The sequence below is a fragment of the Schistocerca gregaria genome, chromosome 8, assembly GCF_023897955.1.
Source record: "Schistocerca gregaria isolate iqSchGreg1 chromosome 8, iqSchGreg1.2, whole genome shotgun sequence".
NCBI lineage: Eukaryota > Metazoa > Arthropoda > Insecta > Orthoptera > Acrididae > Schistocerca > Schistocerca gregaria.
Genome location: NC_064927.1, coordinates 124,966,514 through 124,989,999, shown reverse-complemented (window position 1 = coordinate 124,989,999; position 23,486 = coordinate 124,966,514). Strand labels below are relative to the sequence as shown.

The window sequence follows — 23,486 nt, the reverse complement described above, 5'->3', positions numbered from 1 at the left end:
AAAGAAGCTGCATAAATGTGCAGTCATGTCTTTATAAGACTTGAAAGTGGTGCAAAGATTTCCAACTTGCCTTAAATGTTCAGAAATGTAAAACTATGCACTTCACAAAACGAAAAAAAAGAACATAGTATCCTTGATTATAATATAAATGAGTCGCAGATGAAATTGTCCAGCTCATACAAACACCTGGGTGGAACACTAACATATGAAATGAAATGAACACATAATTGTGGGTAAGACAGGTGGAAGACTTCAGTTTATTGATAGGATAGTGGGGAAAATCAATCAGTCTACAAAGGAGATTGCTTACAAATCACTTGTGCTGCTGTTTCTAAAATATTGCTCACGTGTGTGGACCCAGTACTAAATAGAACTAACAGGGGATATTGAACATATACTGAGAAGAGCAGCATGAATGGTTACAGGTTTGTCTGACTTGTGGGAGAGTGTCACAGAGATGCTGAAGAAACAGAACTGCAGATTCTTGAAGACAGATGTAAACTATCCTGAGAGGGCTTATTAACAAAGTTTCAAGAACCAACCTTAACTAGGAAGGTACAGCAACCCTCTGCATATCATCCCCATAGGGACTATGAGAAAAAGATGGATTAATTGCAGCACACACAGAGTGATTTAATCAATCATTCTTGCCACCCTCTGTAAATGAATGGAATGAGAATAAACCCTAATAACTGGTATAATGAGATGTACCCACTGTCATGAACTTTGCAGTGATTCATAGTGTAGAGATGTAGATATAGGTATTCAAATATTTTACATAAAGGGATATAAAAAGACAAAGCTTAGTTATGTACAAGAAGACTCTGTAACTTACATTGTGCTCAATGACATTGTGAGAAAAATGGGTGTGTTGTGATTAAAAAAACTGCACAGTGTGATACATTGAAAGTATTGGCATGCTTGGCTTTAAAAAGAATTGTATTCTGACATGTTCAAAATTTCATATTACATGGCATATCAATAAAAGCTAAAAGTAATTTTTTAAATGTAATAAAAGTTTGAAATAGTTGCAGTGAAAGTTGAGTGTAAAATTATGTTCTATAGCAGGCAAAAGTTAAACCACAGGTAATAGTAGAGGTTGTTAGTGTAACTTGGATGCACTGTGGACTAATTAAGAAAGCTACATTGGAAAAATTGTAAGCAATTTTCAAATGCAGTACAAGAAACACACATAATTAAAAAGAAAATCATAGGAAATAAATTCACCTTAACAGCTCACTTACAAGATGTTCACATGGGGCAAAATATCGAAAACAACCTTGTGATCCTTCATGCAATGAAGAAGTAATACTTTATGGACATGTATGAAGAGATAGAAATTTATGCCCACCTGAAAAAGATGCTCAACGAATAATATACTGTAAGAAACACATTTTTCCTGGCCTTCTGCTTCTGTTATTTACAACATCTGTTGAAGATACCCTGGAAGTTTGTAGCTGTAGCCAGATCTTTCTAAACATGATTTGTTAGTGCTCCTCAAAGTGTCCAAGCTACACCCACATCCTCTTCTGCTCCCTGTGGTTTAAATTTTAGTTGCTATTAGGTCTACAACTTTGCTTCCACTGTTTTGCAATAGACGGTAGTAGCAGCGAGTGGGTTCAGGTGGTTGGTTGTAGGTGTAATACAAATAAGCTTAGGTATCTGTAAACATAATGCCATAAAAATGTTAGTTGATTTGTGATTGCATCCTAAGGTTATTCTTGATTATGCACATCAACCTACGTACCCATTTCTTGACATTTCTGAGAAGTTTTAATTTTCTGCTTTAACATGAAGAAATCTGCAGCTGTGGCTCTTAAAATGCTGTGTAAGACCAATGGCGAGGCAACTGTTAGTGGAAGAACGTGCAGAGAATGTTCTCAAAGCCTTAAGAACGGTGATTTTGATGTCGAAGACCGGCATGACAGTGGAAGACAGAATATTTTTGTAGCTACTGAATCAGATGAAGACAGTCACAGAACATCATTATCAAAAGCAATTGATGTGTTCGAGCCCAGCACTGAAATACAAATGGCCACAATACAACAATAGACACGTAAAGGTAATTTTGCAGCAGGTCAATGCTCGATTCCACGTTGCAAAACCCGTCAAAATGTACATGGAAATGTTGAAATGGAAGTTCTGTCCCTCCTGCCGTATTCTCCATACGTTGCTCTCTCTGACTACCTTCTTTTTTGATCAGTGCCATACAGAACTTCCGATCATATGAAAAAGTGCAAAATTCAATGGATCCCCACAAACACTACCAGTTCATCCGCCACAGAGTTAGTAAGCTATCTGAAAGATGGGAGAATGTAGTGGCCAGCGATGGACTATACTATGAATCATAATTTTTTTGTAAGTTTTTCACAACAAAGCCCCGAACTTCAAGAAAAAAATGGCAGAAGCAAAGTTGTAGACCTAGTAGTAGGTGTAACTTTACACTGAACGTGGACATCATATTCACTGCATCTATTTTACACCTTTATTAGACCTAATAAAATACTTTGTCTTTTATTGGTGTAGTATGCAGTTTGAAATTTTGAACATATCAGAATATAACTATTCTTAAAGATAAACCATATGAACAGTTTTAATACATTGAACTTACTGTTTTTATAATCATGATGCACTCATTTTTATCACAATGACCTTGGGTCCTTAACTTATTATATCCACCTTACTTTTATTTTATTTTTTTTTATTTTACCAAAAATGCTTCACTGCTGTACAGTGAAAGTTAAATAGTCTTCCTATATTTTTACAGTACTTACTTAAGCTTTGTTGTTTTATCTCCTCTTGTGTAAAATATTTCTATATCCCTCGTATTATGCATAAACAATGAGAGTTTCAGATCCACTTGAAAATGGTCTGATATAAAAGCCAAAACCAACTGTGGGCTTAATAGTGGTCTTATTAGCAACTGGAGTGGCTTTTCATTAACTTAAATTTGTATTGGATATTTTTCAGAAACACTTTTTCTTGCTGTTACCAGTCTGCATTTTATATTCTGTCTACTTTGATCATCATGTTATCTTCCTTCACAAATAGAAAAACTCCTCTACAGTTTTTGATGTTTTATTTCTTAATCTAATTTCCAAAGCATCAAGGGACATTGATTTTTTTCAGTTGATACGGCTAGGCAATGATCCATGATTAAACCTCACGCTGATTTTGGAACTTATAATTTTTTGTGTACTCTATTCATAGTAGTCAAACAATGGAAAATCCAGGATGGAATGTAACAACATTAAGTTGCAACTCACCATATGGCACAGATGCTGAGTTGCAGCCAGGCACAACAAAAAGACTGTCACAGATATAGCTTTTGACCAGTAAGGCCTTTGTCAAATTATACGACAGACATACACACTATTCATAGTAGTTTCTTTTAATGCTTTTTCATGCTTCATATTCGTGTTCACATTACAATACTGCTTTTCCACATAGAATGGTGTTTGGGAAGAGTGAAGACCATTTGATATGCCATGTTGCTGACCAGCTTTACCCACTGTCAACAGGACGACGTATGCTGTGAGCCACAACTACCCTGTCCCAAGTGCTCTGCCCTGGAGATACGACCCTATGGTATAAAGGACGCAGCAGGTTTCAAGATGAAATTCCCACAGAAGGGGACGCAGCACCTGTGCTACAAACTCAGAGGCTGCCCAAATGCCCTACAAGTTAGTGAATTTACAATACAGCATTCATCCAATAATGGAAGTGTCATATCTTTGAAATGCTCTATTTGTAGCGTACATGATATAACAGAGGTGGACATAAGGAAAAATAAAATTGACAGCCTTTTGAGCTATACAGAACTGTCCTCAGTTTCTGTTAAGTGCTGCATGCAAACTGAAAATCAAATTGCTTTATATTTCACTGACCAGCTGATTCATAAGTTACAGTAACAGATGCTGACATCCTTGTCAAACCACACACAAAATATGAGAACATCTAATGAATTTAATTAGAGAAAGCCAGAATGAGAGGGTAACTAAAATGAACATTAAAAACATTGTTATCTATAATAGTAAAGAACTATCATGAGGCCACAGGTCTTGTATATTGCAGAAACACCAAGATATCAGTTCAGTACTTAGAAGAGAGAACTTGAGTAGTTAGAATAAAGTGTTATGAAATGGACAGAATGTTACTCACCACATAGAGGAGGTACTAAATGACAGATGGGTACATTGAAAAGAGAGTCTCGGATATTATAAGCTATCAGACAAATCCTAAATGGCCATATGTGTGTGTTGTGCCTATATGATTGTGTTTGTGTGCTTTTCTTTGTCTGATAACATTTTATACCTGATAGCATACTCAGTGCCTCTTCTGTGTGGTGCACATTAACTCATTCATTTCATATTGTTGACAATAATATGAAAAGGATAGATTGCCACTCACCATATCGTAGAAATGCTGAGTCACAGACAATCATAACAAAAACTGCTAAACAAAGTAAGCTTTCAGCCAAAAAGCCTTCTTCTGAAATAGTCAAAACACACACACACACACACACACACACACACACACACACACACACACAATCACACACATTCATGCAAATACCACACTAACACACATGCCCACTGTGTCTGGCTGCTGAGACCAGGCCACATTTCATATTGTTATTATTTCATCCTGGGTTTTCCATTGTTTGAATAAGGTATTGTGAGAATGTTGTTATCACTCATTAAAAAGAAGTGTTGAAACTCAAGATGAATGGTATAGCTCACAATAAGGTGGGAAAGTTAACAGACACCACCAGACAAGGATAAAATGTGACCTCCTTTGGTCATGTACCCAACATGACAGCAGCTGGCTCACAAGTTCGGGAACTCTAGACAAACCTATATGGTAAAAATGTTATTTAAAGCTGGACTGGATGACAAAGCAGGATGATAAGAGTAGAAATATCATTAAACAGAACATCATGGGCTAGGGAACACCAAAAATGCAGTCAAGCCTATCAAATGACAACCATAAAGAGACCAAAGAGTTAATGACTACAACAAGGGAAAGGGCATGTAGCTTAAAATATGGTCGAAAGCCAAAGTAAAGATGTTTAGAAAAATGAATACTTCTTAACTAGATATAATAATAAATCACAGTATGGTGTAGTATCTTGCATTATTTTAACCATATTGACATATTAACAACTATGAACAAAGGAAAAGATATGGCTCTCTGTCATTTACCAAGTCTCATTACTATTCGTAGGCCTATCCAATTTAAAAGACAGGTTGCAATATACTTTGTAATCCTTACATGTTATAAAAATGTATATCTGTATATGTATGTCTATGCTCCACGCCTCTTTCTAAACCACTGGACTGATTTCAACCAAATATGGTATACATATCCATTACTGTCAGGCAACAATCACAGTGGGGATAAGAATTACCTACCTATCATAATTCAGGAGATATGACATCATAAACAATGATATACATGAAAACTGCCACATAATGTATGACATTTAAATTTATTGCTTTTTTGCTATTAACTTTATCCAGAACATATTTTGCAGAAAATATTCACATAAGCTGCCGAACATTCCTACATGAATATCACTGCACAACACACAGTTCAAGAGCTATGACATCAGAAACATTGAGACCTGGGAAAAAATGCTGCATCATGCATGAAGTTTTAAGAGTTTATTCTTTATTATTAAGATACTCCTATAGTTGAGTCATCTTAAGGAAATCCCTGACACCTGGCAGCACTTTTAACAGTTTTAAACTGCAAAGTGCAAATGGCTGTAGGCAAAAATAATAGCCATATATAGAGGTATGAAGAGGCATTACAATTTAGACATTTACAAACTTACATTGTAGACATGGGAAAGAGCTGTACTTATACATTTGTACATTATGAAAATTTATTTGTATGACTGTTTCGGAGGAAGGCAATGGCAAACCACCTCCACTAGGACCTTGCCTAGTAAGGCGGTGCGGGTCTCCCGCTCCTCTCCCCTACGCTCTGTAAAGATGTATGGGACTCATCATCATCATGGCTGTTTAATAATTTCAAAGATGTTTTCATGGGTTCACAGAAATGATTTTTTTTATATTACACTACAAACTGTTTATTTTTTATTTTCATTTCTTATAGGAAATTGGAAAAATGAATTCCCCAGGTAGTACCGGATTTGTCAGCTGGTTACCACAGTGAACTAATTTTGAAAACTTTAGTTTGGGGAACAAAATAAATATAAACTCATAAGAGCAAACATGTAATGGATTCAAAATAATGTTGAGAATATTGAACATCATTTATCATGGCCAACTGCCTGTGAACTTCACTCTGTGTTGTATCTCATATTTGTGAATGTCAGAAGCTTCTGTATAAAGTCATGTTCACAAAGGTAGTAATATAAGCAATAATTTATCTAACATTGTTTAAATTATGAAAAAAATGTTACTAAGCATTGAATACTGATGTGACATTGAACTTATCCATGAAGAAACTCTTTGGTGTTTCTTTGGATGTATTCACCTCACTACCCTTAAATCAACACTACTATGCTGTGAAAGCAGCATAATATTCCACTCCCTGAACTCCAGCAGAAATATCTTCACTAATACAGTAACACACAACATCTACCAAGCCTCTCCCCCTAATGAAACATTTTTACATCATTTTTACATCTCTACCACGATAATCACCTATCTATTGTATTACAACCTCCATTGAAGCAACAGCCTCTTTCCCACAGCTGGAGTTTCCATTCACCTCCTTTGAGAGGTCCACCATCTGGCCACAACCCGTATTAGTCATTCTGCAGAATTTAACTTGGGCATCTACCAAAATCATAATTAGCCATAAAAAGGAAAGTTAAGGCAGAATGTAAAAATCTTGATGTAAAGCAGACCACTGACCATATAGGAGGAGTGTTAAGTCTCTGACAGGTGCACACAAAGGAATAATTTGAAGAGATAGAGTACACACACACACACACACACACACACACACACACACACACACACACACACCTGTATACCTATATGTGCTCGTTGGACACACAGTTCCTGGACTTCAGTTCAGCAGGTGGACAGTATTGGTGTGGAGGTTTGTCGGGTGAGGTGTGTAGAGAGTTTATGAAGTGGGAAGCAGGAGGAGGAGTTGGGGACAGGTAGCTAGCAACTCAGAGTGAGGTAGCAGAGTGCAGGCTAGAAATGCAGGAGGGAGGGGTGGTAGGTGCACCCTGCCTCTTTTTGCATGATCTGCATGCCATAAATAACAAGTAGTTACACAGCACCTACAGATTTCTGTGCAGAAAGATGTTTACAAGTGGCTACAGTCTATACATGATTCACACAAAACACAAAATACAGGGCTACCAGGGTGCCACCATTGTTTGTTAAAGCACTCAGGCAGTGCATAAGCTGTTCTTTCACCTTCGAGGGATTGCTGTGCATCCAGCTGGAAAAGATAGGTAACACTCCATCAGGTTGTCATCCTCATGACAGCCTACCCATACTGACGGTTGCCACATCCAGCAACCATCCTGTCCACACCATCATTTTGAGGCCCTCGCTCCTGGCTCTGCCCAGATCTCGCTCATTCATATCATTGCAGCAAATAAGTAGCTCCAACAACTACAGGATCAGTCTTCTGTTACTGACATCTCACCCACTGTACCAAACTGACACCAGACGAAGTGCCACAGGCTCATCCACTGCTCCCACAACTGTAACAGTGGTGGTCTCAGAGGATGTTATTAGTTCCAATAACTTCAGCTGACTGCTTAGTGCTATATACACCTGTCCCCAACTCTGTCCTGGGTGTTGTTAGGATCCATCACAACCTTTCACCATATGGCCCCTCATAGCAGATGTGTGGCACTCAATTTGAAAAGAATCTCCAGTAGTGCGGAAAACGATCCTATTCAACACAGCTCAGTTCCATTTCATGAGAGGCAGGGCCACCTGTGGAAGCAGCCACATCTTCTACCAGTTGTGCTGCAGTCATTGCACAGCATTTTATGTGGGCATTGCCACTGACCATCTGTCCACCATAATGAATGGCCACTGCTAAATTGTGGCCAAGAATAAGGTTGACCATCCAGTGGCACAACATGCTGCTGACCACTACAAGATGAAATTTTGTTGGCTGATACACAGTCTGTGCTGTCTGGATCCTTTTCCTCTGTGTAGCCCGTGCGCTAATCACCCCTCCTTTTCACATTCCTAGCCTGCACATCTACAGCCTTCCTCTGAGCTGCTAGGTATCCACCTTCAACCGCTCCCCATGCTTTCTGCCCCTTTCTCCCTTTACCCACATCACCCAACACCAAAACATCAGTCCCGGTCCACCTGCTGAACTGCAGCCCTGTACTGTGTGTTCATCTGGCACAGTGTAATAGCACAGGTTCATTTGTGTGTGTGTGTGTGTGTGTGTGTGTGTGTGTGTGTGTGTGTGTGTGTGTGTTTTGGTACTCTATCTCATCAAATAATTTCTTCTGAAAGGTAGCAAAGACTTCATTATCTTTTTGTGTACCTGTCAATGGCTCAACACACCTGCTGTTTGGTGAGTGGTGTCCTTTACTCCTAAATTATTTACAAAAACTGTCATTTGTGGCACAGCTTACGCCTGCACCAACCATTGTCTGCCTTATGTTTTACTTACCCACATTTTCCACATGTCCACCACCTATGTTATTGCACCGACATCAGCAGCCTTTCCCCTGCCAAAGTTGCACTGTAATGCCAGTTGACTAACACTTTAGAAGGTGACCTAATTCTTCTATGCTGAGAAAAGTTGCTACAGTGTTTAAGAAATTGGACTGACAGGGTGCAAATTGCCATTTAGCCATCAAGAATTAATTTTTTGTCATCATTTTCCCTAAGACAACTTGGAGCGAATGCTATTATGGTTCCTTAGAAAAGACCACTGACTATTACTTTCCCTTTCTCTGTACAATGTGAGTTTGTTGATGTAACATTAACTCCTAATTCAGCCCAAATCTTCGTTAACACATCTTCTCCACTACAACAGAGCCAAGAACAACATCACCCCATATGTTATCTTTGATTCACCTAATCTAGTGCCATATATCACTATACATGTTCGTAACCCAGTTAGTAGTGATCATCATTACATTCTGATCACCACCCTCTGCATTACTCTTCACAGACACAATAAAATCTGTAAAATCCTTCATGAACTCATATATTTGTCTTTCTAAGTGATCTCTCCTCCTTCCTTTCCCCTCTTTCTAGTGCTCTGCTCGTCACAGGAGAACTTTTTTTTTCCTCTCTCTCTTCATATACTTTCCCTACACCAGACACCAGGGCATTCTCACACATTTTTGACAGCTACTGTTTTGCAGACCATTCTTTTATTCCAATTTATCACCATTAATACCCATCCCTAATATCAAGGACAATTCATTTTTATCACTGAATACATCTTTGGGTATTCTTTCCTCACAGTTGTGCTTTGAGTTACCGGTTCCTAATGGATATAGCTGACATTCTAGATGTAACAATTCTTATAAAATATGCCCAGTTTCACCTAGTCTATTATGCCCTGGAATGAATTTGTGTTTGAGGCATGATAGCTAGGGTGACAAGCATGTGTACCTTCCTTGAACCACTAATACTACCTCCAAAGGATAACAGGTGAGCTGTGTCAAAATGTCAGGTAATATTTCAAAAGAAGAAAACAAAATCATGAAAACTCAGTACATGGCCCTATTGAGATTCATGAATCATGATCGATGACAGCACACTTGCATCCCTACAAAGTTCATGAGCCTGTTACATTGCATGAGACCACATATCACTCTTTCACCAGCCAGACACAGTTGTTATGAACTCTGTCCATATCAAGAAACTTTGAATCATTTCCTGCACTATCTGCTGTCCACATAAGCTGCTTTCAAATTAATATTGCTTTAGACTGATTTCAAACATAACATGTTCCAAATTCACAGCAAGGGGTGCCCTGCGATAAATGTGTGGCCCCCGGAGACTACGACCAGGAGGCTTTTGTGCTACGAATTGCAAAGGATCGCAAGTCACACCTCGAATTTGAGCTGAAGACACCAAAGAAAAAGGAACCAGAGTAAGTTTCCAACACAATTTGGTCTCTGTGGCATGTTTAATGATTTTTGGGTTATCAATCACCTAAGATGAAGAAAATCGCAATCTGTTGTCAGTACAAATTCGGCAACAAAACTTACCAAATAACTTTTAGCAGCACTCAAGATTTCTGATGTGTTTCAATACTACCAATTGACATTAACATGGCAATGAAATGTTGTTATTTGTGTTAGAAAAGTATCTTAATTATCATATGGCATGTCATAGACAACCATTAGACTGAAAAATTGGTGACTCATCAATGAATACAGTTATAGACCTATATAGGTGTATACAAAAAGAAAATACACTGAGAAGCCAAGAAACTGGTACATCTGCCTAATATCATGTAGGGCCTTTGTGAGCACACAGAAGTGCTGTAACACAACATGGCATGGACTTGACTGATGTCTTAAGTAGTGCTGGAGGCAATTGACACCATAAATCCTGCAAGGATGTCCATAAATCCATAAGAGTATGAGGGGGTGGAGATCTCTTCTGAACAGAATTTTGCAAGGCATCCCAGATATGCTCAATAATGTTCATGTCTGGACAGTCTGGTGGTCAGTGGAAGTGTTTTAACTCAGAAGAGTGTGCCTGGAGCAACTCTGTAGAATAAGAATAAGAATCTTTATTAGCCATTCTGTATTTTCTTATACAATGGGCTTCATCAGTAAGTTCAAATACAGTATAAAGATGGTTACATTCACATAACAATGTATATATAAATCATATGAATGTTAGTGTAGTACAATAGCACACATTTGGAATTTTATATAGTGTTAATTTCACAATAAAGAAGAAAACATTATACAAATTTATATTAAGTGGGGAGTATTCATGTTGATGACACTATGTCATTATCATATACACTATGTCTTATCCTAAGATATTAGTACAAATATAGAGCACTCGAAACAGATCTATGCCTGTATGTTAGATATAGTTTTTCCAAATTTAGGTCCTACTACAAGCAGAGTTACCCTTCTCTATGTTAAAACAGCAAATCTGCCATATTACAATCTTTATATTCATCAACTGAGTAAAATGCTTTACCTTTGAACCATTGACCCAATGTTATTGTAAATTTATATTTAGATACTGTAGCAATTCTGGATGTGTGGGGTGTTGCATTGTCCTGCTAGAATTGCTCAAGTCCATCAGAATGCACAAAAGGATGTGAATGGATGCAGGTGATCAGACAGGATGCTTATGAAAGTGTAATTTGTCAGAGACATATCTAGATTTACCAGAGGTCCCATATCACTCCAACTGCACACACCCCACACCATTACAAAGCCTTCTCCAACTTGAACAGTCCCCTGCTGACATGCAGGCTCCATGGATTCATAAGGCTGTCTCCATACCTGTACATGCTCATCCACTTGATACAATTTGAAACAAGACTCATCTGACCAGGTAACATATTTCCAATCATCAGCAGTCCAATGTCAGTGTTGACAGGTCCAGGTGGGGCATAAGGCTTTGTGTCGTGCACTCATCATGGGTACATGAGTGGGCCTTCTGCTTCAAAAGCCCATATCGATGATGTTTCTTTAAATGTTTCACATGCTGGCACTTGTTGATGACCCAGCATTGAAATTTGCAGCAGTTTGTGGAAGGGCTCCACTTCTGTCACATTGAATAATTCTCTTCAGTCATCATTGGTCCCATTCCTGCAGTATCCTTTTTCCGGCCACTGCGATGTCAAAGATTTGATATTTTACCAGATTCCTGATATTCAAGGTACACTCATGAAATGGTCATATGGGAAAATCGTCACTTCATTGCTAACTCAGAGATGGTGTGTTCCATCGCACATGTGCCAACTATAGCACCACATTCAAACTCACTTAAATCTTGGTAACCTGCCATTGCACCAGCAGTAACTGATCTAACAACTGCATCAGACATTGTTGTCTTATATAAGCACTGTTGACCACAGAGCCATAGTCTGTCAGTTTGCATATCTCTGTATTTGAATACGCATGCCTATACCAGTTTCTTTGGCGCTTGAGTGTATATTATAAAAAGGGCAGACTGCTACTCATCATATGGAGCAGATACAGAGTCACAGAAAGGCACACACACACACACACACACACACACAACACACACAAAAATACTGCTATACGTGGAACTTTGAACTGTAACATTCATCAAAATATCTCCTTCCTTTCTAAGTTTCCTTGTTTCTATTTCCTGGTTCAGTTATAATAAAGGATGTTTCCTCCATTTCCAAGTTTCCTAATTCCTAGTTTCTACTGATCCAAATTATTGATAAAATATGGCTTTCCTTTCCAAGTTCCCTAGTTCCTAGTTTCAGTTTCCTAGTTCAGTTATAGTAAAATATAGTTCCTTCCTTTCCAAGTTATCCAGTTCCAAGTTTCTATTAATCTCCAGGGATAGCACTCTTTTTGTGTGCTTGTCTGAGACTCAGCATTTCCTCTATTGGTGAGTAGTAATCCACACACACACACACACACACACACACACACACACACACACACACACACACACACACACACACATTGGGATTACAATCTAAAATATCTTCCTCATTTATAAACTCTTCCATATGGTAACAACATTTGCTTTTTAAGTACTTTTCAGTGTATTCATTACGAGTATTTACTTGTAGTTCTTGTTGATTGTGAGCTGTATTTTATTGCTAAGGTTCAAAATACATTGTATTTTCAAACAAGCTAAGCCTGCCACATGGCAGCCTGTAGTCTGGCCTACACCTTGTTTCATAAACATGTATAAAGTTTTCCTTCCAAAAGTTATGATTTTTCTAGCTCAAATAGGAGTATTTCATATATAGGCATCCAAGGAGTTGTCATTAAGTCAAATCTGAATAATGATTTGTGAAATTGCCTAATGTTTCTTCCCATCATAGTCTTGATGACTTTTTTCTACAGTATGAACACTCAGGGAAGTTTGCCTTTTCAGCACCCCAAAAGTATTTCGTATATAGGCATCCAAGGAGTTGTCATTAAGACAAAGCTTCTGAATAATGATTTGTATGATTGCCTAATGTTTCTTCCCATCATAGTCTTGATGATTTTTTCTACAGCATGAACACGCAGAGGAAGTTTGCTTTTTCGGTACCCCACAAATTATGCCATATCTAATAAATGATATAAAATATGGATGATAAACAATTTTCTTTACAGCTAAGTCAATTGTGCTATTTAGAACTCTCACTGCATAAACAAAACTATTTAATCAGTTCATTAAAGAAGCATGTGATTAGTCCTTGGTAAGTTTTTATGTAAAGTAAGTCCAATAAATTTAACAGAGTCTGCAGTATTCAATTCTTTGCCTCATAATTTAAATGTGGTGTATATCTGGCAAATTTTTTGCTGCTGTAGTGTACAATTTGTGTTTTTGCAAGGTTCAGCGTCATAACATTATAATTTATCTAAGTTTCAAGTTTTTAAATAGTTTGTTTAGTATTCTGTGCTAGATCATCATTTTTTTTTATAACAAACTAGTGCTACTGAGTTGTCTGCATACAGAATTGTTCATGAAGTTATCTTACATGGTATGTCATTTATGTAATGCAAGAGCAATAATGGGGCTAGTACTGATCCCTGGGGTATGCCTGGCTGCTTCTCCTTCCCTCTAGAACCGACTTCAACTTTTTTGTTTTATAAATAGTCTCTGTTTACTGTTTTTGAGATAGGGTCACAGCCAGCTTAAAGATTTTCCATGAAAATCATAAGCAGTCATCTTAGGCAGCAACAAATTATGTTCTACCATGTCAAATGCTTCATCAAGGCCAGAAAGGATACTAGATATGCATAACTTGTTATTAAGTTATTTGTTTATTTTAGAATAGATTGTACATTGTTTGCTCAAATATATATATGTCATAATATTGATACTGTGCAGACATTTCCTATCTTGCTGCCCCTTCAGTAGGTAGGTAGAAGTTCCACTTGCCAGGAAAGCTACCCTCATCAAATGACTTATTTATACTATAGCAGAGTTGAGGTGCAATACTATGACATCCTACCTGTATTACTTTTGTTGGAATTTCATCCCAGCCCACATATTACAGATTTTTTTAAAGATTTTGTAATGCTAATATTTTCATGACAAGGATACATGAGTAAATTTAAACTCTCCAGATGTCTGTTGCATTATGATAGGATTTATGTGATGAGGAGATAAGTCATCCATTTCATTTGAGGTTGTAAAGCACCTATTGAATATTTCACAGATCTGTCTGAGGTTTGGAACAGTTACCCTATAAGTTTCTAATTTTGGATTAAAATGAGTAATTTTCTCAGCACCTACTCCAGTCTTGCCATTGTGCCACACAGCTTTTGATTTTTTTTATAGCATTTGAGAATCTGCCATTTGATTTCCTTCTTTAATGACTGTCAAATATTATTTTGTAGTTGTTTATATACATGAAAAACTCAATTTCACCGTTAATCTCTTCTTTAAAGTGCAGTTTCCTCTTTCTGATATTAGAGATCTTGAAGCTGTCAGTTATCTATGAATTTATTTTACTGGATTTATCACATACTGTTATGAAGGGAAATATTAATTGGATATCCTCATGAGATATGATATAAAAAATATTGTAGTTATTGTTTATTGAACACTGGTTACTGAATGAACAAGAAGTTTCATTCAGGTTTGAAACAAATATATTCCCATTTCTTTGACATAAGTTCCTGGCTATTTTCACTGTACAGGTTGTACATAAATTTGATGATATCTTTAAGTCTAAAATGAACTTTTCGTAGTACCATAACTGATACTGCTTACCACATCATATATACATGCTGCAGTAGTATTTGACATGTTGTTGATGTAGAGTGTCCATGAGTTCACTAAATTCAACTGAGCCATCATCCTCCCAAATGCGAATCATGTTTACTAACCACTGTGCCACCTCACTTTGTCATATAGTAATGTACAGATCTTATTTCATGTATGATACATTCTGAAATGAACTTCATCTAAGATTTAGTACCTACCATAAGGGAAATAGACACACATTTGTATATAGTTTATGAGAATGATTTTATCATATTGTATTATAGTGGCTTGGGGTGCAGTGAATGCTGCAAGGGATAGAATACCTGTTCTGGTTGTTAGGATAGTGTTTGGCTGTCCCCCTTGGGCTCTGTGGGTTCAATATGTTGATGGGGGCTACAGCAAATCAACAGAGGAGCAAGGTGGCTACAGATAGACAAATGGCACCCATGTAAACTATTCATTATTCCAAGAAACTTGAGCAGTTACAGATGTGCATCCTCAACAGGTGGCACACCCTAGCATTGATCCATGGTGTCATTTGTGTTCCTCAGCTTAGATAGGAGTCAGTTCCAGGAAAGACAGGTGTCAGTCTCATGGCTCAAAGCAGAGAAGTGTTGTCATGAGACAGCAGTAGCTGCTTTTCTCAGCATGTCACAAATGTAGAGTGACGTTGCATTGTTGACATTCCCCAGAGGAACTGTTGTAGATGCTTGTATGGCTGGTGGACAAGTGCCGCACAACTAAGGTGTGTGATGTCTGGCTCTCAGTGGCAGGCACTGTTGGGTGTCTAGCAGCCTGGAAACTGGGTGGGCCTCAGTTTGACCCTTGGCCCATCAGGCAGCAGCTGGACCCCATGGTAGGCAATCCTGTCAAAATTATGGCAAGGTGGTAGCAATCTCATGGCAGGTACTGGCATTATGGCAGTTGATAAGACAGTGACTCACTGACTCAACCAGTTAACCCAAGGCCTGTCTGTCTGGATGGCTAGTACTTATACATGCCAAAGCAGATCTGTTGTGGTGTTGCAGCTGCTATAAGGAATGAAGAAAGTTTAGTGTTTAATGTTGTCCCACTGACATTAAGGTTATTAGAGATGGAGCAGAAGCTCAGATTGTTTCAAGGATGGGGGGTAGGAGGGGAGGGTGGGGGGGGGGGGGGGGAGGTCAGCTACACTCCTTCGAAGGAACCATCCCAGCATTTGCTTGGAGTGATTTGGAGGAATATTGGAATATCTAAATCAGGTTTGTCGGAAATGGATTTGAACCATCATCCTACCAAATACCAGTCCACTGTGCTAACCATTGCACCCCTTCACTCAGCCTGTACCTACTAAGAGTCACACACTCCATGTCCCAAAGTGCCCCTGTCTTCAGTAATTGTCTGGCAGGTGGATGCCAGTGCCTGGTGAGCTGGGTCTGCATACAAGGGTAACCCAAATGTAAGGTCTCCTATGTTTTTATAAGTATGTAGATCTGTTCATTTCTACAATGGTTTACATCAGTTTACATCTTGAATATTTAGCTATTTTTCGACATAATCACCATTTCTGTTGCTGCATTTTTGTAGATGCTGTGGCAGTTTTTGTATGCCCATGTCATACCAGCTCACAGACATGCTGTTCAGAAAGTTATGAGCCTCTTCTTTCACCTTGTCATCGGAGCTGAATTCCTGGGACCACAATTAACACTAACAGGTACTGTGAGACTCTGAAAAGACTCAAACGGGCACTTCAGAACTGGAGAAGAGGAATGTTGAACAAGGGCATACTCATTTTCCATGACAATGCTCCCCCACACATTGCTTGGCAAACTGTTGCTCTCCTGCAATAGTTTCAGTGGAACATAATCACGCACCCTATAGTTCTGACTTGGTGCCCAGGGACTATCACATGTTCCCTAGGTTAAAAGAACATTTGGCTGGAAAGTGATTCAGCTCTGATGATGATGATGAGGTCAAATTTAAGAGGTTCATAACTTTCTGAACAATACGGCAGTGAGCTGCTATGACATGGGCATACAAAAACTGCCACAGTGTCTACAAAAATGCATCGACAGAAATGGTGATTATGTCAATAAATAGCTAGATGTTCAAGCTGTAAACTGATGAAAGCCATTGTAGAAATAAACAGGTCCATGTACTTATAAAAAAATAGGAGATCTTACTTTTGGAATTACTCTTGTATTATTGCAAATGGCTTTCATGGTATTGCATTCCTCTGCCTAGTCAAATACCTTTAACTCTTTGCTGCTTTGAAGAATTCAAATCACTGAATTTTCCCTGTTGCTACATCTTGAACTATTAAATTCATTACAATTCATTATGGACACATTTTTGTAGTCTATTGGAGTGTGCCTGTAGTACTTCAATAGCTAAAACACATTTAAAATCTTTCCACAGTTAATATTATTCTAGTCACTGTGAAACAGTGTTAGTTCTATTTGTGTCTGATGTTAACTGGATTTAGTCTTTCTGGTGTTATTGGAACAAAATACATCAGCTGATATTGAGAGAAAATAACTGCTCAACCCCTAACCAGTGATGTACTATGGAACAAACTGCTTGTACTATGAAGTGGAAGTCTAACAGGGGTGATGTGTGAATAATTCATTTCCAACACAGACCTACATGTTGGGATTGCATCTTCAATGTCCATCTGCTCATTCTGGTTGGTTAAACTTATCTGCCATATCTGTAGGGCAATTGCTCATTTGCTGCGCTCCAATGTATGAGTTCTGATAAGGAATTGCCCTAAACACAGCAACACACTGGTAGAGATTAGTAACCCATAAATGAAGAACAAATCTGGTAAAATCTTATTGTTGAGGTTCAGTGATTTCCAGTTTGGTAGCTGTGCATTAACTACAGTAATTGTGCAAAGTCACAAATGTTTTATCAGTATTCACAGAGGTCAAATGACCACAACTACTTCAGATCAACATGGGGTTACTACTACAAAAGAAACACTTACTTGCATATGGATTTACAGCAAACTGACACAGCACTGGTATACTTTGTGCCACATGCTTTATACTCTCTGCCACACTAGATGTAAAACCACAATGCCTGGGTAGTTTTGGATCTGCTGTCAACAGCTAGCACTATATTCTTCAAGAAACAAACTGATATAAACCTGCTGCCATGACCAATAGGTCATCTTTGACAATGAAGTCACAACACTGAGGCGGTTAACACCCAGTTATTGATACAAGTTGAAATGATGTCATATTGAATTGAATAAGCATTGCTCATTATGCATCATTTAAGTCTGTGTAGGTTGCCACAAAGCTAAATATATCAGTACCAATCAAATTCACTGCCTATGAATCTGAACCTGATTATGCATTGTTAACTTGACATGAACAAAACCAGAGCTTGTTATTTGATAGAGGTGGAGCTGCACTTCATTGCACATCCAGCTTCTTCTTACACTTGGTGCAATTTCTCAAACAATGGCTTGTCATCTCCACAGCCAACCTTTCTGGTCTGCAGAGATTTCAGACAATGTAGTTTAGGAATATTAATGCTTCTGATAATATAATGGCCTAAGTTTATGGCTCCAGTGTCTCTTAGAATAATGCCTGACATAATTTCTCCTACCTCCTAAGTCTGACAATATATAATTTTATGGTGGACTGTTTTTTCTTTCCCTTCTGCATGACTTTGGACTGTTCTACCATGTCATGTCTAAGAAAGTGTCCACACCACAGACTGGACCATGTTTTTATTTTTGCCTGTGCTAGTAATCTTAAGCCACCCTTCAGACTTCCTGATGCTGTGGTCTGAATTCCTGCCATGCTGACGTGTTTTTGCGTGTGCTGATGCCTTCCAGCATAACAGTGGTTTCTCACAGCTGCTGCTGGCTACCTCGAATTTGCGTTATTACTTTCAGGCAACATACAAATGTCTGGTGATCCCAAGCTTGGATCATAATACAGCTGTTACCAATTTCACTTTAATAAACATTTACATCCATCTACATAGATCTCCACCTGCTCCCTTCTCTTAATCATTGTTTTAATCCTCTGACTTATTAACTCCGAGATAAACATACACTGTGAGATGACATACCACCACCATGTCACAACTGGCTCTACTTGCAAACTAGTTGTAGTGCTGAGAAAAAATACCAAAGATATGTTGTCAGACTTATACTACACATACCTAAATCTTCTGGTTCACATACTGCTCCCAGAAGCAGTCTCCAAGCTATCTCTTTGAGACATCCATAACTCTCTTTCAGTCTGTAACTGCAGCCGTGTCAGTCCATCTCATAGGAGTGGGAGGTGGGAATCTGAGAGGCATCCTACTACAATACTTTCTCTAACCTTATGAAACTTTGCCCCCACCCTTTTGCAGGTATCTCCCTCCTTCACTCTATACTTAGCCTTAAACATTCATCGTCTTTGACTTCATTGTCCCATCAGTTATATGACACACCACCCTAATAGCCTATTATGCATGAATACTATGTTGTGAAAAATAAATGCACAAGTTCAGAAAGAAGAACTTGACCTGCACTACTAACAAAAAGAAATCTGCAATAAAGTCACTAAAGTCACATTTCTAATCATAATGATCAGAGAACTACTGCTTAAGTCCTAAAATTCCCCTGTCACCCCATGGGACACATTCAGCATATTGTGCTTCCTGAAATACTGTTAATGCATTTAATTAACCATGGCTGCTTTACCTGCTACAGCCTGAACCCCATAATACACTCCTGGAAATTGAAATAAGAACACCGTGAATTCATTGTCCCAGGAAGGGGAAATTTTTTGACACATTCCTGGGGTCAGATACATCACATGATCACACTGACAGAACCACAGGCTCATAGACACAGACAACAGAGCATGCACAATGTCGGCACTAATACAGTGTATATCCACCTTTTGCAGCAATGCAGGCTGCTAATCTCCCATGGAGACGATCGTAGAGATGCTGGATGTAGTCCTGTAGAACGGCTTGCCATGCCGTTCCCACCTGGTGCCTCAGTTGGACCAGCGTTCGTGCTGGACGTGAAGACCGTGTGAGACGACGCTTCATCCAGTCCCAAACATGCTCAATTGGGGACAGATCTGGAGATCTTGCTGGCCAGGGTAGTTGACTTACACCTTCTAGAGCACGTTGGGTGGCACGGGATACATGCGGATGTGCATTGTCCTGCTGGAACAGCAAGTTCCCTTGCCGGTCTAGGAATGGTAGAACGATGGGTTCGATGACGGTTTGGATTTACCGTGCACTATTCAGTGTCCCCTCGACGATCACCAGAGGTGTACAGCCAGTGTAGGAGATCGCTCCCCACACCATGATGCCGGGTGTTGGCCCTGTGTGCCTCGGTCGTATGCAGTCCTGATTGTGGCGCTCACCTGCATGGCGCCAAACACGCATACGACCATCATTAGCACCAAGGCAGAAGCGACTCTCATCGCTGAAGACGACACGTCTCCATTCACTCCTGTCGCGACACCACTGGAGGCGGGCTGCACGATGTTGGGGCGTGAGCGGAAGACGGCCTAACGGTGTGCGGGACCGTAGCCCAGCTTCATGGAGACGGTTGCGAATGGTCCTCGCCGATACCCCAGGAGCAACAGTGTTCCTAATTTGCTGGGAAGTGGCGGTGCGGTCCCCTACGGCACTGCGTAGGATCCTACGGTCTTGGCGTGCATCCATGTGTTGCTGCGGTCCGGTTCCAGGTCGACGGGCACGTGCACCTTCCGCCGACCACTGGCGACAACATCGATGTACTGTGGAGACCTCACGCCCCACGTGTTGAGCAGTTCGGCGGTACATCCACCTGGCCTCCCGCATGCCCACTATACGCCCTCGCTCAAAGTCCGTCAACTGCACTTACGGTTTACGTCCATGCTGTCGCGGCATGCTACCAGTGTTAAAGACTGCGATGGAGCTCCGTATGCCACGGCAAACTGGTTGACACTGACGGCGGTGGTGCACAAATGCTGCGCAGCTAGCGCCATTTGACGCCCAACACCGCGGTTCCTGGTGTGTCCGCTGTGCCGTGCGTGTGATCATTGCTTGTACAGCCCTCTCGCAGTGTCCGGAGCAAGTATGGTGGGTCTGACACACCGGTGTCAATGTGTTCTTTTTTCCATTTCCAGGAGTGTATGTCCCTATAACATTCAATAATTCTCTCCTCATCATAATTCCTTAAAACCTGATTCTCAGATTATGCCATGCACTGATTTGGACAGTTATCTTATGTGAATTTTCTGCTATCATGCCACTGAACTCAAAGAACCTGGAGTGGGTATCTCAGTGTCTTGCTAGGCTGCTTTGAGCAATGTTGCTTGATGTAAAGACAGAAAACCAAAACCATAAGATACTGTTGCAACAGTCAACTATGTTTTGCTTCATCAGTATTGTACCATGATTTACAACTACCTTAGTAGAAAATGAAATAAGCAGGCATGTGGCACAGAAACGAAAAAGAAATCATGACACATCTGAATTCTCTGTCATTACAGACCTCCAATAACAACGGAAAACAAGGACACACAATACCAGCTATCTGACCTAAAAGTGGGTTCTGGGAAAAAAGGTAAGAAGAAAGGAAAGTAGAAGGGATTTCCTGCTGAAGCACATTTATATTGCCAGGCAGCAGACCATCTCATAGCTGACAGTAACAGATGACAGCTAACTGCTGATGTTACAGGTATGTTTGCATGATTTAATGTATTACAGCAATATAGTTTTGATGTGAAATAGATAATTTCCATGTACATCGTGTAGGCATAATGGTTTTTATTCTGTATGACATTTTGGATACCGCAGTCACTGGATACTGTAAATAAAAGAAGAAAAACTGACAAATAATGTGCATATTTCACCAGAAGATATATAGTGTTGTTTCAACTACAAAAACATAGTTCTGCCAAAACAGACTTCATTGTAAATGAATAGGAGTCTCAAGTACTGGGGGAAAAGTGCTAACTTCCAGCTCAGATTCCAAGACGTACCAAGCGGGAAAGTGCCGGCAGACAGGCACAATGAACAAAACACACAAACACACACACAGAATTACTAGCTTTCGCAACCAGTGGTTGCTTCTTCAGGAAAGAGGGAAGGAGAGGGAAAGACGAAAGGATGTGGGTTTTAAGGGAGAGGGTAAGGAGTCATTCCAATCCTGGGAGCAGAAAGACTTCCCTTAGGGGGAAAAAAGGACAGGTGTACACTCGCACACAAACACATATCCATCCGCACATACTGCTTAGTCAGGAAAGAGGGAAGGAAAAGGAAAGAAGAAAGGATGTGGGTTTTAAGGGAGAGGGTAAGGAGTCATTCCAATCCCGGGAGTGGAAAGACTTAACTTGTATGTGCGGATGGATATGTGTGTGTGTGTGTGTGTGTGTGTGTGTGTGTGTGTGTGTGTGTGTGTGAGTGTACACCTGTCCTCTTTTCCCGCTAAGGGAAGTCTTTCCGCTCCTGGGATTGGAATGACTCCTTACCCTCTTCCTTAAAACCCACATTGTTTCGTCTTTCCCTCTCCTTCCCTTTTTCCTGAAGAAGCAACTGTCTGTTGTGAAAGCTAGAAATTCTGTGTGTGTGTTTGTGTGTTTTATTTATTGTGCCTATCTACCGGCGCTTTCCCGCTTGGTAAGTCTTGGAATCAGAAAGAAACTTCCACATAGGAAAAATATATTAAAAACAAATATTCCAAGACTTACCAAGCGGGAAAGCGCTGGTAGTTAGGCACAATGAATAAAACACACAAACACAGGAAAGAGGGAAGGAAAAGGACAGATGAAAGGATGTGGGTTTTAAGGGAGAGGGTAAGGAGTCATTCCAATCCCGGGAGCGGAAAGACTTGCCTTAGGGGGAAAAAAGGATAGGTATATACTCACGTACACACACACACACACACACACACACACACACACACACACACACATATCCATCACAACATTGTTACAGCTAGAACATGGAGAGTATCCCCTTCTGTCTGCAAGAGAATGACACAATCTAACATCAAAAGATGTTAATGGAAGGCATAGAAGTTCTGCAATGGGTATGAAGCCCGGCTCAGCAGATGGGCAGGCCACCTGTGTCGTACAGTGTGTACTACTTGTTTAAACTCTGGATCAGCAGTTATGTGTTTGATATCCTGGATCTGTTAATGGTGTAGCTAGCAATAGCCAGTCTTGCTTTTGTATCAACAGAAGAATTGGTGCCTGGCGAATTTTACAAGTAATTCATCAGCTCGAGGCATAGTACATATGTCAATAACAGAATATGCATTTACAGTAACGTTAACGTTTCCACAATGTCAGAGATGACAGGATGGTGGCTTTAAAATGTCTAATTGCATAGTCCACTAACTCACTGAAATTGGTCGAATGAAGCCTACTGACATCAACTAATCCAATTTGCACTTGATTTGTTTGTGTAAGGCTGAGCTTAAGGTTGAAGCATGATATGCACTGTGAAGTTGTTTGCACACCCTAATCCATCAGAAAACAAATTCAACAATTCAGAACACAGTGAGTCCAGGTTACGATAAGGAACTTGAACTTGTTGAGATACACAGTGCAAGTAGCAGAAAATTCAAAAGAGGATCATTAACAACCAAAAATGTGATATGACAAACTATCG

The 23,486-nt window shown here is 39.6% G+C and overlaps 1 protein-coding gene across 6 annotated transcripts in view; it reads left to right on the top strand.

Annotated features, from left to right (window-relative positions):
* The window catches only part of LOC126284349 (uncharacterized), a 104,254-nt gene that overhangs the window by 50,226 nt on the left and 30,542 nt on the right, over positions 1-23,486 (top strand). For 2 of the 6 annotated variants that reach the window (XM_049983204.1, XM_049983205.1), the window contains exons 4-6: positions 3,522-3,683; positions 9,950-10,080; positions 21,362-21,549. In XM_049983204.1, the coding sequence (XP_049839161.1) occupies positions 3,522-3,683; positions 9,950-10,080; positions 21,362-21,455 (387 nt within the window). In that variant the 3' untranslated portion in view covers positions 21,456-21,549. The remainder of the gene's footprint in view (positions 1-3,521; positions 3,684-9,949; positions 10,081-21,361; positions 21,550-23,486) is intronic. The other 4 variants (XM_049983206.1, XM_049983207.1, XM_049983208.1 and 1 more) reach the window with 2 other exon arrangements.